The 18,070-nt window shown below is 38.1% G+C and overlaps 1 protein-coding gene across 6 annotated transcripts in view; it reads right to left on the minus strand.

Moving 5' to 3' along the window:
• RBL2 (RB transcriptional corepressor like 2) overlaps positions 1-18,070 on the minus strand; it is a 44,330-nt gene that overhangs the window by 11,125 nt on the left and 15,135 nt on the right. For 2 of the 6 annotated variants that reach the window (XM_021094167.1, XM_021094171.1), the window contains 12 exons: positions 17,683-17,843; positions 17,526-17,590; positions 16,731-16,917; positions 15,164-15,199; positions 12,851-13,017; positions 10,322-10,431; positions 9,277-9,380; positions 7,856-7,993; positions 5,821-5,985; positions 5,196-5,307; positions 494-763; positions 69-349 (listed from right to left, as the gene is read on the minus strand). In XM_021094167.1, coding sequence (XP_020949826.1) covers positions 69-349; positions 494-763; positions 5,196-5,307; positions 5,821-5,985; positions 7,856-7,993; positions 9,277-9,380; positions 10,322-10,431; positions 12,851-13,017; positions 15,164-15,199; positions 16,731-16,917; positions 17,526-17,590; positions 17,683-17,843 — 1,796 coding nt within the window. The remainder of the gene's footprint in view (positions 1-68; positions 350-493; positions 764-5,195; positions 5,308-5,820; positions 5,986-7,855; positions 7,994-9,276; positions 9,381-10,321; positions 10,432-12,850; positions 13,018-15,163; positions 15,200-16,730; positions 16,918-17,525; positions 17,591-17,682; positions 17,844-18,070) is intronic. The other 4 variants (XM_021094168.1, XM_021094172.1, XM_021094169.1 and 1 more) reach the window with 3 other exon arrangements.

Genomic DNA, 18,070 nt, shown 5'->3' on the forward strand with positions numbered 1-18,070 from the left:
ATCTCAAACTTTATGTAACCCTTATATTTCCCAAGCTCTTATCCTGGTAAGGGTATGTGAAAAATTACCTTTCTAAAGAAAAGCGATAAAGAGCTTGTCTTCCTGGGTCTTACACTGCTGCTGGTTAAAGGCAGGCCTTGTTTCTGCTGTTGTCCACCTGGGGAAATCTGTTGAATGGCCACCTGACCAGGGACTTGCAAGGCTGTTCCTGTCACCTGTTGAGAGCTTAAACTTCCAGCCAGGGCCTGAGCACTGAGGGGCTGGATGGAGCCAGTCACAGCTTGCGCCTGCCCTCCAACATTGACTTGCACTGGAAAGAATGTTATTCCTCCATTTTCATTGGCAATGCCTAAAGTTTGAAAAAAAAAGAAAACACAAAGAAAATTTTTCCCTTCTCAAACCTCTGTTCTCATATTATTCCAACCAAATCTCAGGTAACTTTCTAATAAATGCCACAGAGAAAGAACTCAATATCCAGTATTGACTTCCTTACCTTGTACAGGAATGGTCACTGTTTGTCCATTGTTGGCTGTGACAGTGGCTGTTGCCATGGTGACCAAAGTCTGTCCAGGAACTGGTGTGACAGAAACTGCTTCTCCAGATACATTCTGCACAGGGACAGTATTGACGAGAGGCTGTGGGGGAAGGCGCCCAGGGGTCCCTCCATCAGTGGGGCTATCATTCTCAACAAATAACCGCCTTCTGGTAGAGCTGGCTGTTGGAGAGCTGTACCTATCATATAATGTGGTTGGAGATGTTATGCCTAGGATCAAAAACAGAAAAAAAACTATTTAACTCAAGGAGACAGATCTAACTTCCATCCAAGCTGTTATGTTCAAAAATAGTTAAGTGTTTGAAATACTATAATTCATAAAATTATAGGAGTCACATCATAGCTACATTCAATGAATGAAAATGCAACTAAATACTATTGTGCAAAATTTTATTTTTATTTTATTTTACTTTATTTTTGTACTTTTAGGGCTTCACCCGTGGCATATGGAGGTTCCTAGGCTAGGAGTCAAATTGAAGCTGTAGCCTCTGGCCTACGCTACGGCCACAGCAATGCCAGATCCAAGCCATATCTGTGACCTACACCATAGCTCACGGCAACACCAATAACCCACTAATCGAGGCCAGGGACTGAACCTGTGTCCTCATAGATACTAATCAGATTCGCTTCCACTGAGCCACAACAGGAACTCCCTGGGCAAAATCATAATGAAGAATTTTTCTCTGTCTCACAGTGCTCCTTCTTGACTCCTCCTTCTGCTAAATCTACCTGGACCTTGCTCTCCAATACCACAGGGCCTTGATGATTCAAGGGTAATTTAAATAATTTTCTATTTTCCTATCATATTCAATTTCTACCTAACACTCATGTGAGATGTGATTTCACTGTAAAGCCATACCTGATAAGAAGACTTGATGAACTTGATATTACTAAGGTATCATCTGGAAGCACTTACCCCATTTTATGCATTTTCATCTTTGTCACTTTTCATATATAGAAAATTACTAAAATTCAATAACGTTCTTCAGTAAAAATGGACATAGATGTTTTGGATTCAATTAACGTACTTTTTTAAACAACTTTATTGAGATGAATCACATATTTCACACATTTATACAATTCAATGGTTTGGGGTATATTATACTATTAGCTGGTTTTTTTTGTTGTTGCTTTTTAGTGCTATACCCACAGCATATGGAAGTTGCCAGGGTTGAGGTCGAATTGGAGCTGCAGCTGCCAGCCTACATCACAGCCATAGCAACACGGGATCTTGAGCCGCATCTGTGACCTACAGCACTGGATCCTTAAACCCACTGAGCAAGGCCAGGGATCAAACCTGCATCCTCATGGATTCTAGTTGGGTTTGTTACCACTGAGCCACGACAGGAACTCCCTGGTAGATTTTTTAAATTTTAGTAAAAAAATATATATATATAAAATTTTATTAAAATTTATATTAAAATTAATATAAATAATAAATTTTATTTATATATATATATCATACAGTTAACCATTTTACCCTTTTTAAGTGTACAATTGAGGTGCATTAGATTCATAATGTTATACAATCTCCATTTATTTCTAAAAGTTTTTCAACATCCCAAACAGAAACTGTTAACCATTATAGCTTAGTCTATTGTACTTAACACCACAGTACACATTCACACCAACGTTAATTGTTAAGAAGCATTCCTTTCCCTCTCCCATGTCTAGCTGTAAAAATTGCACATCAGTGGGTTTTAAATACTAAAATACATAAGGAAGTCCAGAGGATTGATAGGAATAGTTCTGACAGTCTGTGGGCTAACATTTGAATTTCGTGATGATACAAAAGCAAATAAATTTACTAGATTTATATTTGAAACAAAGCTGCAGTTAGAATACATTGACATTATCTCATAAAATATTAAAAGACTTCATCAAAATGGAGACGTGATAAGTGCAAAAAAATGAAGTTTAAAGTCAAGTCCTAATCCATAGATTAGGGAAGGAAAAACTCTACAGAAATAGAGTTGAGGAAGACCAGTTATCAGATCTATGGGTCTGAGTGGATAAAAAGCAGAAAAGCAGTTGAGCCATTAAGCCACTATGCCTCCTCTTTCAAAAATGAGTAAGTTTTCACATAGATCATCCATATTCTGAGTATGCACTGACACAGAGTGATTCCTAATTTTAAAACTGATCTTGGGGAGTTCCCGTCGTGGCTCAGTGGTTAACGAATCTGACTAGGAACCATGAGGTTGCGGGTTCGATCCCTGGCCTTGCTCAGGGGGTTAAGGATCCAGCGTTGCCGTGAGCTATGGTGTAGGTTGCAGACTCGGCTCAGATCCCGCGTTGCTGTAGCTGTGGTGTAGGCTGGTGGCTACAGCTCTGATTCGACCCCTAGCCTGGGAACCTCCATATGTTGCGAGAGTGGCCCAAGAATATGGCAAAAAGACAAAAAAACAAAAAAAAAAACAAAACAAAACAAAAAAAAACTGATCTTTCTTCTATAGCCAGTGCTTATCAATTTTTTAAAGTTCATCTGGGAGTTCTCACTGTGGTGCAATGGGATGGGCAGTGTCTCTGCAGCACCACAATGCAGGTTCAATCCCTGGAGCAGCACAGTGGGTTAAAGGATCTGGTGTTGCTGCAGCTGCTACGTAGGCTGCAACTGTGGCTTGGCTCTGCTGCCTGGCCCAGGAACTCCATTAGTTGATCTAGAAACAAGAATTTGCTTCCTTCTAATGGGATCCAAGGATTTAGAACTCTCTGGATTTACAGACATGCAGTTTTTGGGGTTTTTTTTCTTTTTAGGGCTGCACCCAAGGCATATGAAAGTTCCCAGGCTAAGGGTCAAATCAGAGCTGCAGCTGCCAGCCTACACTACAGCCACAGCAATGCCAGATCTGAGCCACATCTGTTTCCTACACCATAGCTCAAAGCAACACCAGATCCTTAACCCACCGAGCAAGGCCAGGAATCAAACCTGCATCCTCATGGATACTAGTCGGGTTCTTTACCACTAAGCCACGAAGGGAACTCCTAGAATTTCTTTTTAAAAGGTAGTTTTATCTTAATTATGTGAACTTAAACCTTGTACCTGGCAGATGTTATAGAGAGCTGCCTAAAATGTACCCAAATGAATAGCAAACTTCCCTTTTCGGTACCACAGGGCCAGTAATGCTGTTATATTAACCAGGTTAGCACAGCTCAACTGACAAGAATCAAAGCTGAACATGCTCAGGCCATTCAGTCCTCTAAACTCACTGGCTCATCTAATTAGATCATACATTCCATCTTTAAAAAGTTTTTCGACCCCCTTGCTGTACAGTGGGAAAATAAAAAAAAATTATTAAAAAAAAAAAAAAGAAAAGGAAAAGGAAAAAAATTTTTTCTGTTTATTTTGATTTTAAAAGAAATAACAAAAAAATAAAAGTAATACGTGTTCTGAATGCTAGTCAGATTTGTTAACCACTGAGCCACTGAGAACTCAGTAATACATATTGTGAAGTTCCCCTATAGCCTAATGGGTTAAGGAGCTGGCATTGTCACTGCTGTGGCTCAGGTCACTGCTGTGGCATGGGTTTCATCCCTGGCCTTGGAACTTCTGTATGCTGTAGATACAGCCAAAAAAATTAAAAGTGATATATTCCCCCAAAAATTTACAGAAATCACTTGGAATTCTATTCCCAACAATAATCCTTTTTCAAAGCTGCATGTGCAGTATGTCCAGCATGTCCAGCAAGTTCCTGGCTCAGGGATTGAACTCAAGCCACAGTAGTGACAATGCTGAGTCCTTAACCACTAGTCTACCAGGAAATTCCCAACAATAATCAGTCTTACTAGTTTGATTTTTTCCATTTTAGCCCTTTTGTGTGCTTACAGATAAAAATACACTTAAAAAATAGAAACTACGAGTTCCCGTCATAGCACAGTAGAAATGAATCTAACTGGGAACCATGAGGTTGTGAGTTCAATCCCTGGCCTCGCTCAGTGGGTTAAGGATCTGGCATTGCCATGAGCTGTGGTGTAGGTTGCAGACACGGCTGGGATCTGGCATTGCTGTGGCTGTGGTGTAGGCCAGCAGCTACAGCTCCAATTAGACCCCTAGCCAGGGAACCTCCATATGCCCCAGGTTTGGCCCTAAAAAGAAAAAAAAAAAAAAAAAAAAAAAGGAACTGCATTAATATATAGCATTCTATTTTAAAAGACTTATCATACATTTTCCTGTATTCTTTTTTTTTTTTCCTTTCTCCCTGTCTTTTTGCTATTTCTTTGGGCCGCTCCCGTGGCATATGGAGGTTCCCAGCCAGGCTAGGGGTTGAATCAGAGCTGTAGCCACTGGCCTACACCAGAGACACAGCAACTCGGGATCCGAGCCGCGTCTGCAACCTACACCACAGCTCACGGCAACGCCGGATCGTTAACCCACTGAGCAAGGGCAGGGATCGAACCCGCAACCTCATGGTTCCTAGTCGGATTCGTTAACCACTGCGCCACAACGGGAACTTTTTTTTTTTTGTCTTTTCTGTATTCTTTAATATTCTTCAAAAGCATTATTTTTAAGTGATCCATGTGACACTAAAACGGCACAGAATACTTTCTTGTATATATACTAATTTCATTTTGTACTTTTAGATGGAATTTAAATCTCCAGATGCCAGGCCCCAAAACCGTTCCCCTAGCATCTTAAACTTACTTCTTCCAAGTCCTCCAGTATCAGCACGAACTTCACTCACCCTTCTGGGAGTCAAAGGGGAGCCAGCAATACAGATTTCATCTGCTCTTTCCAGGTTCTGAGGTGGCATGACCTAGAAAGAGATGTTTACACAAAATACCATTATTCAAAAAACATCTCAATTAGAAATATAATAATAATCTACGGCAAAAGAAAACTATCCTGGCTTTAGTTATTTCACCTAAATAAACACCTGTTTTTTCCACTTTCATACTGAAGTTATAAAAATTCTGGCAGGATTAAAATAGTCAAACCTAATAACTGGATACTAAATATAAATTGACCTTCATAATTGATTTGGAGAATTAGACAACCAACTATTCTATGGTACAGAAACTTGGCTAGGAAATCAAGACAGAACACTGAATTCTTATTCTGTCACTGAAACTTTGGAGGTGTTACAAATTATTTTTGACTCTTGTTTCCTCTTAGATGTAGGGGTGATTTCACCATGTTAAACCCAGCTGTTAACCCTTCCGTATGCATGAGGAAGACCCTAAGTTTAACTGCAGTCAGTGAAAGAGTATTCTGAATAGACTAGATAATTTATTTTGTCACAGAAAGATGTTAAGAACTTTTCACAAACCTCTTCACATGAAGGAACTCTGTTTTCATTGTCTCTAATTCTGTCCCAGAGTGGAGACTCTGGTTTCCATGCCAAATGATCCAAGATCTGTTCTTCAATCTGATTAAGGTGTTTTACCACCTCTCTACAAAGGCCATCTTCTGCTCTGATGAATACTTCTATCACCTGAAATTTTTTAAAATGTCATGGTTTGTTTAGTAATAATTTTTTTAAGGAAAAAAACTAAGGGAAAAAGCAAAATGGGTAAACTTAAATTTCTTATATAGTTATAGAAACAACAATTCAATTTATAAAAAAATCACAAGAGTTTAAAGACTAGTATTATTTTGAAACAGCTGCTCTTCCTTTCAACTGTCATCATAAATCAACTGCATATATGGAGTTCCTATTGTGGCTTAGTGGTAACAAACCTGACTAGTACCCATGAAGATACAGGTTTGATCCCTGGCCCTGCTCAGTGGCTTAAGGATCCGGCATTGCTGTGGGCTGTGGTATAGGTCTCAGACGCAGGTCGGATTCCGTGTGTTGCTATGGCTGTTGTGTAGGCTGGCAGCTGCAGCTCAGGTTCAACCCCAGCCTGGGAACTTCCACATGCTGCAGGTGTGGCCATAAATAAATAAATAAATAAACTGCATGTATGAATTATATAACATCCTTTGTTTACTGATACATTTCAAAAATCTTCAAATTAAAAAACATGCCTTATCTATAAAGATTGAAAAATATTACTCAGAGTTCCCCGTCGTGGCTTAGTAGTTAATGAATCCGACTAGGAACCATGAGGTTACGGGTTTGATCCCTGGCCTTGCTCAGTGGGTTGGGGATCCAGTGTTGCCGTGAGCTGTGGTATAGGTCGCAGACATGGCTTGGATCCTGCGTTGCTGTGGCTCTGGTGTAGGCTGGCAGCTACAGCTCCAATTTGACCCCTAGCCTGGGTGGGAACCTCCATATGCTGCAGGTGTAGTGCTAGAAAAAGACAAAAAAAGACCCCCCCCAAAAAGAAAAATATTACTCAAGCAGTTTCCACTGTGGCTCAGTGGCTTAAGAACTGTGCATAGTGTCCATGAGGATGAGACTTTGATCCCTGGCCTTGTTCAGTGGGATAAGGATCTGGCATTGCTGTAAGCTCTGGTGTAGGTCATAGATGCAGCTGGGATCTGGCATTGCTGTGGCTGTGGTATAGGCTGGCAGCTGCAGCTCCAACTCAACCCCTAGGCTAAGAACTGCCATATGCCACAGGTGTGGCCTTGAAAGAAAGAAAAAAATAAATAAAAGAAAAACGTTATTCAAAACTTCATATTTAAAAACTCTGTCATTAAAAATATTACTTTTGACTACTGTGTGAAAATTAAATTCATATATTAAGTCAATTATCAAGAAGGAAAAAATTAACAAATCAATGCTGTAACTCTGTGCCTCTATACAACATATAAAAGCAAAGCTGTATTTTTTTGAAAGATACTTTAATTTCCATAAAATAAAAGAAGAAGGTTGCTGTCATGATTAGTTAGTGACATATTTGCTACTTTCCTAAAACTTTCTTATCTCATAAAAATATTCTAAAAGCCTTTATCAGATAAAAACAGGAGTCATGTGAAAGTTTTACACAAAATAGGTTTACATACTACAGTGAAAGAATATATATAGTTCTTAAGACTCTTCTTTTTTTTTTTTTTTTTTTTCCTTTTTTTGGCCACCTTGCAGCAGCATATGGAGTTCCCAGGCCAGGGATCAGATCTGAGCTGCAGTTGTGACCTAAGCCACAGCTGTGGCAATGCCAGATCCTTAACCGGCTGTGCCAGGCCAGGGATCAAATCTGCATCCCAGTGCTCCAAAGACACCACCAATCCCATTGTGCCACAACAGGAATTCCTCAAGACTCTCCTATTTCTTCTCTGCTCCTTATGTGGAGTGGAAATTATTAAATATTTAATTAGAAATAGAAAAAATATACATTAAAATGAGTTAAGATGGCTAAAATAGGAAGTTTATCTTATCTACAATTTCCTCATCAGTATCAGATTTTTAATAATACCTTGTAAAAATGATAAAGTGGCACATCAAATATTTCAGTAATAAATGGAAAATTCCCAGGAGGCTTATAAGAAAAAGTAACGACCTCCAAGCAGCAGGCCAAGAGCGATCTGTGGAATGCATCTTGTTCCAGAATGCCCTATAAAATAACAAAGTTATTAACCTTTAGAAATAGTTATGTATCTATACCTTTCTATATATGTTTCAAAGTAAAATTTGTCCTAAAACAGCTTTTTTACATTTTCTTACAACCATATGCAGACATATTATTTTTACTGAAGTATAGTTGATTTACAAAATTATATTAGTTTCAGGTATCCAACTCGCGATTCAGTGTTTTTGTGGGTTATAACCCAAACATAAGTTACTGCACGATAATGGCTATAATTCACTATCCTATATATCTTTGTTGCTGATCTATTTTATACATAGTAGTTAGTATCTGTTAATCTGAGACTTCTAATTTGTTCCATGCCACTTCTTCTTTGGTAACCCCAAGCTTATTTTCTATATATGTAAATGTGTTTCTATTTTGCATATTTTTTAGATACCATATGTAAATGATATACAGTATTTGTCTTTCTTTTATTTCACTAAGCATACTATTCTCTAAGTCCATCCATATTGCTGCAAATGGCAAAATTTCATTCTTTTTTATGGCTGAGTAATACTCCATTGTATACACAGCCATATTTTTATACAGAATAAAAGAAGTATAAATAGTTATGAGGAATTAGAATAATTTGCCAATTTTATAGTTTTGTCCAAAATGTCATTTTAAAATTAATTTTTAAAAATTATCTGTATTGATGCCCATTAAAAGTAAATACCACTGCAGCGCAGCAGGTTAGGAATCTGACTAGTATCCATGAGGATGTGGGTTTGATCCTTGGCCTCCCTCAGTGGGTTGAGGATTCGGCATTGCCATGAGCTGTGGGAAGGTTGCAGATGTGGCTTAGATCTGATGTTGCTGTGGCTATGGTGTAGGCCAGCAGCTATAGCTCCGATTCAGCCCCTAGCCTGGGAACTTCCATATGCTGCAGTGGGGCCCTAAAAAGCAAAAAAAAAAAAAAAAAAAAAAAAAAGAAAGAAAGAAAGAAGTATCACTAGAATAATCCAGGGAAAACAATTATCTTAGCCAAAGATTAATTGTTGAATATTTATATTAAAGCTCTATATAGTCATTACTCAATTTATTCTCTATAAGGCTTAAATTAAAACTCTATTTTATTTAAAAACCTCAGTCAAGGTTAAGGGCAGAGGTAAGAAGACACAAGACACAAGTTTCCTTCAATGCCAATCTTATTTCTCCAAAGCCATTTTTTTGGTAGGTGGGGCTGAAAATGCTTTTTTTTCAGTTAGGTGGGGCTGAAAGGAAACTACATTTTATTGCGCTATTCAATACACTGGTTATTTACTCACAGATAAATCCATGTCTCCCAGTCTTTTTTGTTCCTGCTCAATAACAGATTCTAATACTTTATAGTAAAGCATCTCTGCAAAACGAAAATGTTTGCTGGCAATTTCTGCATAGATAATAAAAAACACAAAAATCATATGCAAAGAAAGTAAATATATCTTATGAAAAATAAGGGTCCATTCCATCTCCTACCTGCAGAATAAAATTTAAAAACCAACCCAACGCTTCATATAAATGCACTTCTATAGTTGCTTTTCCAATCATCCCTAAGATTCCTTAATTTTTTCTTCAATGGTAACACTAAAATTTTCCTAAAATTGTGAAATGAAATTTGCACATAAAAAATGATGGCATTCTGGAGTTCCCATGGTGGTTCAGTGATAATGAACCTGGCTAGTATCCATGAGGATGAGGGTTCGATCCCTGGCCTCGCTCAGTAGGTTAAGGATCCGGCGTTGCTGTGAGCCACAGATGCAGGTCAGATCCTGCATTGCTGTGGCTGTGGTGTAGGCTGGCAGCTACAGCTCCGATTCAACCCCTAGCCTGGCAACTTCCATATATCACAGTGCAGCCCTAAAAAGACAAATAATAATAATAACAATAATAGCATTCCATCAAGATTTCACACTTTTTTTGAACAGAGCAGCTCTATGCTAATAGGAATAGAACTGGTTTACTGTTCCACTCTTACTTGGCACTTGCACTTCATGACCTCAAACAACTCCAAGAATGGGTCTGGGCATGTAACAGCTTTACCTTCTGTCCTTGTTCGTAATATTTTGAAGAATCCCTACAGTTCAACACTTAATATCAAGTCTACAAATAAAAACTACAGATTCTAAAAGTGCCAAAAGTCCAACATAATAAAGATTATCAGTCTAAAATTTCTCTGAGAATGGTCTGACAGAAAAGCTGGACATCCATATTCTAGCACTCAGTCTAAAGTCACAGATCTTTTCTTCATATTTCTGACTCAGCTTCCTAGAAGGGAATCCATGGAGTTAAGATTTCCAAGATGGGAACAATATAGACAATATTAAGCCTAACCTTTAGCACAATTACTAAACTCCTCATCTGGCTGGGAATGCTGAGAATATATTTCATACATTTCTTTCAATCTGTTGGCAATAGCCTGGGTTGGATCTCTGGAACATGTCCTAAAAAATAAGAAGAAATTATCTGATTTAAAGGTCTTGCCAAGTCACAAAGTGATAACCGTTTACAACTCTGTAATTTCAGTAATCTATAAAATACTGCGAACAGAAAAGATATACTTCCCAATTAATCCAGAAAGATCCCATACTTTCTCATCAAAGTCTCTAGTATTATCATTGAATGAAAACAATATTTATTCATGGAGCTGTACCTTTTACTACAGTAAAGTTTAGCAACTTTGACTGATGCCCATTTTAGGTACAATGACTGACCCCCGCCTACCCAACACAACTTCAGTCCCTGATGACAAGCAAAATTGCCCTCAATTGTTTCCCCAGAAGGCAGTACAACTCTTACTAAGAACTCCTGGAAAAAAACAGAATGAAGGGGTATATGTATATATACAACAAATTCACATAAACCATTACTGGCATTCTACATTTTTTCCTCTAAAATGAAGTTGATTTTGTTGATTTTTTTGTTTTGTTTTATACTCAAAAGGCAGTATCTTTTCTTTTCTTTTTGTTTTCTAGGGCTGCACCTGCGGCATATAGAAGTTCCCAGGCTAGGGGTCAAAATCAGAGCTACAGCCACTGGCCCGCAACACAGCCTCAGCAACTCAGGATCTGAGCCGTGTCTGCAAACTACACCATAGCTCACGGCAACACCGGATCCTTAACCCACTGAATGAGGCCAGGGATTGAACCCATATCCTCATGGATCTTAGTCGAGTTCGTTAACCACTGAACCACTAAGGGAACTCCTTGAAAGGCAATATATTTTCAAAGCAGAAGCCTAATATAAACGATCACCATGTGGGCTTTTGTAACAACTATGTTTTTGTCTTGATCATAAACATACATATTCATTCTAAGAATGGAGAAGTTTAGAAAAATTTAAAGAAAATGAAAATCAATTACAAACCTGGTAGAGGCAGCTAATGAACATCACATGGAAGCAAAATTTTACTTAAGAACACACACACAGACACATTACAAAACAGGCCCTTTCGGTTTTACCTAGTATATAATGGTTATATTTAACCCCAGTAATGGTATTTAAGATTAAAGAAGCTGCTACTTCTAGTTAGAGACTATAAAGAGATCTAGAAGACAAAGAGTTTAAGATAAGCTTCTAAATAGTATTTATAAAATGCTTCTGAATTCTAAGTAAACAAGGTCCATCTGAAAAATATAACTTAGGAAGAAGCCATACAGAAATGTGTTGGCTGTCAGTCACAATCAAGTTTATGAATAAAGTAGCCTTCATGAAAGTGTAAAGGAGAATTAGCCTTCATATTTAATGAGTCTAACTATGAGTGGGAAATTACTGTATGTCTATAAAGGGCTTTCTGACACCATACCACCCAAATTAAAATGGGTTCTTATAGGGTCTGTCATTAAATCATAAACTTTTAGGAATAGGAGCAGTCTCGGAGGTAATTTTGTCTGATATATCTGCCAAAAATTATGCACAGGTAATGATATTCAGTCTACTTTGTTTTTCATTAAAGTTCACTGATATACCTACCAGTCTCAGATCAAAGGAACTAAGGCAGTTAACTTCTTATTCAGGCTAAGAGTGTTTTATAGAAATTATAGAAGTTACAGAAGTTTTACAGTGATCATGAATCTAAGTAGCTAACTACAAATCTGTCCCACCCTTCAGAAATTTGCTCAGGTCCAATCCTCTTCCTGAAGTCCTTTGACAATGCCCATCTTTACTAATCCACCCTCACCCCATTCCTTGAAATCGTTAAGACAGAATAGTTGGTAATAGTTCGGTGCTTTAGTCCACAGTATCTAGTGTCCTTAGTTCCTGTCTCCTATGCCATGTTAAACAAATCTGAGTGCTATGGACTAAACGTTTGTGTTGTCCCCCTCCTGATTCCCTGTCCCAAGCTCATGTTGCAACCTAATCCCCAATGTGATGCTGTATGGAGGTGGGGTATTTAGATGATTAGGTTATGAGAGTATAAATCTTTATGAATGGGATTATAGCCCTTATAAAAAAAGACCCTAGAGAGAGCTCCCTTGCCTCCTTCTGCTCCTTAAGGACACAGCAAAAAAGACACTATCTCTGAACCAGGAAGCAATCCTCATCAGACACAATCTGTCAGCATCTTGATCTTGGACTTTCAGCCTCTAGAACTGTGAGAAATTAATTTCTGTTGTTTACAAGCCACTCAGTCTACGATATTCTGTTATAGTAGCCCAAACAGAGTAGGATACTGAGAAAAAGGATTGTTTTTCTATTCATGCGTTTTATAGTGTTATGTCCTAAGGACTAACAACAGAATGGAACATTCAATTGATATAAAACTGTCAATGGGTGAATTAAGCACTGACGGTAAAAAATTAAAATAGAAAATTGAAAATAGTCAACAATCAAATTTTAAAGGCAAGAAAGGTTCAAACTAACCTTAGAATCTGTTCCAATTTCTCACTTGGTGCATTCCTGAGGCCTGTGAGCATGGTGTGAAGACGACTCAAGCTATGTGTAGCTGTAGAAACTGGAGTCACACAAGGGCTGTTATCCTTAATGTACCTCACACCAGTAAGTGGTGTGGAGATTCTAAGTGCTTTAGACTAAAGTGGAGGGGAAAAGAACATTATTTCAGATCAAAAAGACTTTTAATCACCTCACAAATGGAAATTCAAGCCAATCGGACTCTATCTTTACATTATCAATAAATATTAGTGATTCAAATGTCACCATTCTTGGAATTTAAACATAATACCAGCAAGAGTCACCACTATCCATGTGAAATAGTGTGAAAGAACAATCTGTACTTTAGCCAACTAAGAAATTTGTCTCTTCAAAGTTAAATGTTTAAGATAAGGCATTGTTCCCTATTATTCCTCTGTTAAAACTGAAGCTTGAAAGGCCAAAATAAGCATTAAAATATTAAGGCTACATTTGAGAGAGAATTTCACAACTCTTATCTACTGCTATTTTTGTAATTACTCAAAGATGACAAAAGAAAGCTGTGAATTAAATCTGGCCAAATGAAATCCATGATTTAACAAAAGGTCATCTAAATAATCAAATTGGCTTCAGAGAGTGGATAGAATCAACATTCCTAGATGAAGAGTACAACCTGATGCAGAGCAGCTTATTCAGTCTTCTTGTCCCTCCTTTACCTTTAGTTACTAGACTCTATCACAGTTTCCCCCCCCACCAAAGTAGACAGATCTTCAGAGAAATAAGTCAAATTCTTGACCAAGAATATGAAAAAGACATAATAACTTCATGTCAAAAAGTTTAAGCATGTATACATAGGCTAATAAAATATCCTTCTAATTTGTTCAACAAACTCTGAAAGGCTATGATAGATTAAGAGTGTTTTTAATATTTATAATACACCATATTTCTCCATGTGTTAAATGTGCTTATTCTACAGAGAGTTGTAAAAATTTTCACCTGGCAACAGTATTATTTAAGTTTCATGAGATGCTGAAAAACACAAAAATTCACCAAACAGAAATAAATCTATAATGCTTTCTCTGTGACTTACACAAGAGTAGAGCCAAGACTTTCACTTTGTTTCAAAGAAATTAATTCTATAATTTTTTTAGGCCAATGAGATGATTTAGATAGATTAACTATATTCAGAAGATTTCTTCCTGTACTTGGCAGCTTTTCTTGCAGCCACCTTCTTCCCTGTACATGACCTGGTACCTTGCTGGGAGAAGCAGCAAAAGCAGCGAGCAGCATCTCACCACACTGCCCACAGGCAGCAGTGCTTCCACAAAGGAAATGAGGTGTGACGACCACAAACAACTTCCTGCCCTCAGCCCTCAAGGTCGGCAAGGGCTTCTTTGAACCCTGTTCAAGTCCTTAGCTTAAAGCTTCCTGTGCACTCTGATCAAGAAGAGTATTTCTTTAACTCCTTAGACTTCTTTCACTCTCTAACAACTCATACTACTAGGTAACCTCTCTTCATTCCACGGCTTTAAAAGCCATCTGTTTCATAATGACTCCATAATACATATACACAGCCCTTACCTACTGTGAACTCCAGGCTTGTATCTCTAAACTGCCTACTCAACTTCTCTACAAGAATGTCTAAAAGACATCTCACACTTAACATGCTCATATGCCAACTTGATTTTTCCCCCTAGACTTGTTCCTTCTCAATAAATGTCAACAGTAAATATTTATGGACTGCCTACTATGTGCCAAGCACTGAATACAGCACTGGTCACAGACCTCATGAAGCTTATGTTCTAACGCAAGGAAACAGATAATAAGCAATCTATCTATCCTTCCTTCTTTCTTCCTCCCTCTATCTCCCTCCTTCCTTCCCTATCTATCGATCTATCTCTATTTTCAGACACACAATTCCTTTTTTCTAGCTACCATCAGACAGTCATAAACACTAATGGGCAAACTAATTGCAGAGTAAGGGGGAAAGGAAGTCCTGAGGGTAGGGGAGAATGTTGGTGGTTACTACTTTATATAGTAGTCAAGTTATCAGAGACCTGATGAAGTGAGGAAGTAAATCATTTGAGTATCTTGAAGAAACACGCTCTAGGAAGAGGAAACAGCCAGGGCAAAGGCTTTGAGTTGGGAGTGTGCTTGGCATATGCGAAGAATGAAAAGCAGGTTAATGTGGCATGAGTGTAATACGTGAGGAGAAAAGCAGTAGGAGATTAATTGAGAGAGGTAGCAGGGCTAGATCACTGAAGACCTCGTAGGCATTTGTAAGGACTTTAGCTTTTATACACTTACCCAACTGGAGTCTTCGCTGTGTTCTTTCTTCATACCCTAGATCCAAGTCATCAGTAAACCTTGAGGACGCCATCCCCAAAATACCCAAATATCACCATTTCTCTGATCCAAGCCACCATAAACTATTACTAGCATGACTGAAATAGCCTCTTGATTCCTTACTTCCACCCCTGTCCTCGTGCCACTTCCCACAAGACCTTTAAAAATGAAATCAGGGTATGTCAATCACTGTTCTCTATAATACTTTCCTAATGGCTTTCCTCTCAATCAGGCTGAAAGCAAAAATCTTTTTCTTCCTTCTTTTTAAGGCCACACCTATGGCCACATATGGAAATTTCCAGGCCAGGGGCTGAATTGGAGCTGTAGCTGAGACCAACCACAGAAACAGTGGGTCTGAGCTGCATCTGTGATCTACACTCCAGCTTGCGGTAATGCCAGATCCTTAACCCACTGAGCAAAGCCAGGGATCAAAACTGCATCCTCACAGATCCTGTGTCAGGTTCTTAACTTGCTGAGCCATAAAGGGAACTCTGAAAAAATCTTTACTCTGTCTTCCAAAGCCTATATGGTCTGCCCGTCCCTTGCATCTACCCCCCTACCCCCTGACTTCTTAATCACTATTTCCCTCCCTCATTCAATTCCTACCTCACTGGTATTCTCACTATTCCTCCAAAAAGCCAATCATGTTCCCACCTCATGGCTTTGCACTTGCTGTTGTCCTGGCTTCCTATACATTTCCCAGCCATTCACTCTAACTTGCGTCCCCACTCCCTTCAGGTCTCAGTTAATATCACCTCCTCAGAGACACCTTTCCCAACCACCTCCCTACTCCCAACAGCTCAAGGCCCACCCATTCTCTCTTCTCCCCAGTACTGCCTTCTACTACTCTATTTTTCTTCATATATCATCATCAGATATACTATGTATTTACTTGTATGGTTAATGTCCATCTCCCCACACTAAAATATTAAACAGGGTTTTCATAGCTGTTTTGTTCACTGAGGTAGCCCCAGTGTCCAGGACACAATCTGGCTCATAGAATACCTTGAGAATATTTGCTGAATGAATAAGCAAACCAGTCTTAAGTCTGGTCTTATATGTGAGCTTTGCCCTGGAATTAGCCACAATACCTCTGGAAGGCCTGTCAGAAGTTGCTTATTTTTCTGTGAACACCACACAATAGAAGGGAAACAGTCTCCATCATTTAAGCACCTGCATGAAGTAACTAACACATGATCCTGAAACTCAGTTTAACAGAATTTCCTTAAAGACTACAGATTCTCAGTTTCTCTAGTCTCTTAGATGAAGGTACCAATCCAGATCAATCAACATTTTCTAAAAATCTACTATATTTAGTATGTAAAGGCTGTATATTACTGGCCCATCTTTTGAAAACCAACAATTATCAGCATGATACATTTGTTTACATTTATATTAAATCCTTATCACAGACCTAATCAAAAATTTTGAAAGTTGATGTCAACAAAAATTAAAACAGTAAACACAGAGACAGACTCTCTGACATATCTGCTTCTGTATTTCTACTCTCTGGGATGGCTCAACTTACTTTGTCAAAATGCTGCTGCAAGATGTTTTTCATCTGTACCCTTTCAGCAGTCTCTGTTCCTGAACCACTGTTCAGACACCTTGAGAGAGTCCCAATTTCCTCTTCAGCATCCTCTCCAAGAAAAATCCGTTCATCTAAATTTCCAACAGATAAAACATACTCCTCATAGGCTTTATTGATGGCTTTACTATAGGAAAAAAAAATAGGCAAAATGTACACTCAAAGAACTGCCATTTCCAGTTGTTTTAGGCTACTTAATTGTTTCATTTTTTTTATTTACTAAAAATTCTAATAATTTTGTGAAAGTTAAATTTTAGTGGAATCACTATTAATTATCAAACCTGAGGAGTATAACATGCAAGCCTGCTCCACTATGTGTATCCATTGCACAGTAAGTATATTTTGGTGACAGTTTTTGAGGGTGGGTACCCTGTACCAAGCCGCCCTGTAGGTACAGCTTCTGGTAAGAAGCTTAATTATCTTTCCTAGCTGCTCCAGGCACCTTTGAACTACATCATCATTCTTTACTCATGTAGTTCCAAAAGAAGTCTTTATTTCAAAAATTATAATCCAAAAGCTTAACTATTAAAGCTTTAGAGAACATCCATAAAATTTTCTATATGTTAAAAAAATATGTGCTTAGAGTAAAGTTGACAGGAGTTTTTACAGCATCCCTATATTCCCCCACAAAATAGTCTACATTTCCAGCATACAAACAATAAAAACATGAAACTCTGAGGTCTCCTAAGTACATAATTTAAAATATTAAAATATTTTTATAACAGAAGTACTCACAAACTCTCTCCAAAATTCCCAGGTTCTAAAAAACCAGTAAGATTTTCTTCTTTTCCCTTAAGGAGCTACGACGAAAGAAAAGATCCATAAGACATCATGTTAAATAAAATCTTTGCCAAGAAGATATTTTCAAATTATGTTTTTACTACTTACAAACCTTTTTTTCATAAAGTTTCCTAATATAGGGTTTCCAGAAATGTTCCTTTATTCCCTTTGCTTCCAAAACAAGGCCATCATGAAAGGAACAGAGTTTCTCAATAACACAAGGTGGGTCGGAGGAAGGTTTAAAATCCTTAGCATGAAAGTCTTCGGATAGGCCTATGATGCAATCACAGAACAGAGATAGCACTGAATAAACCAAACTGTAATAAACTAAAATATAAATAATAGAGTCTAATCAACATGTGAGTTAGCATATGAGTATATAACAAATAGTATATAAGGACCTAATTTGACTCTATTTAAATAAACGTCAAGGAGTTCCCACTGTGGCTCAGCAGGCTAAGAACCCAACACTGTCTCTCTGAGGATGACGGTATGATCTC

This window comes from Sus scrofa, chromosome 6 (assembly GCF_000003025.6).
Source record: "Sus scrofa isolate TJ Tabasco breed Duroc chromosome 6, Sscrofa11.1, whole genome shotgun sequence".
NCBI lineage: Eukaryota > Metazoa > Chordata > Mammalia > Artiodactyla > Suidae > Sus > Sus scrofa.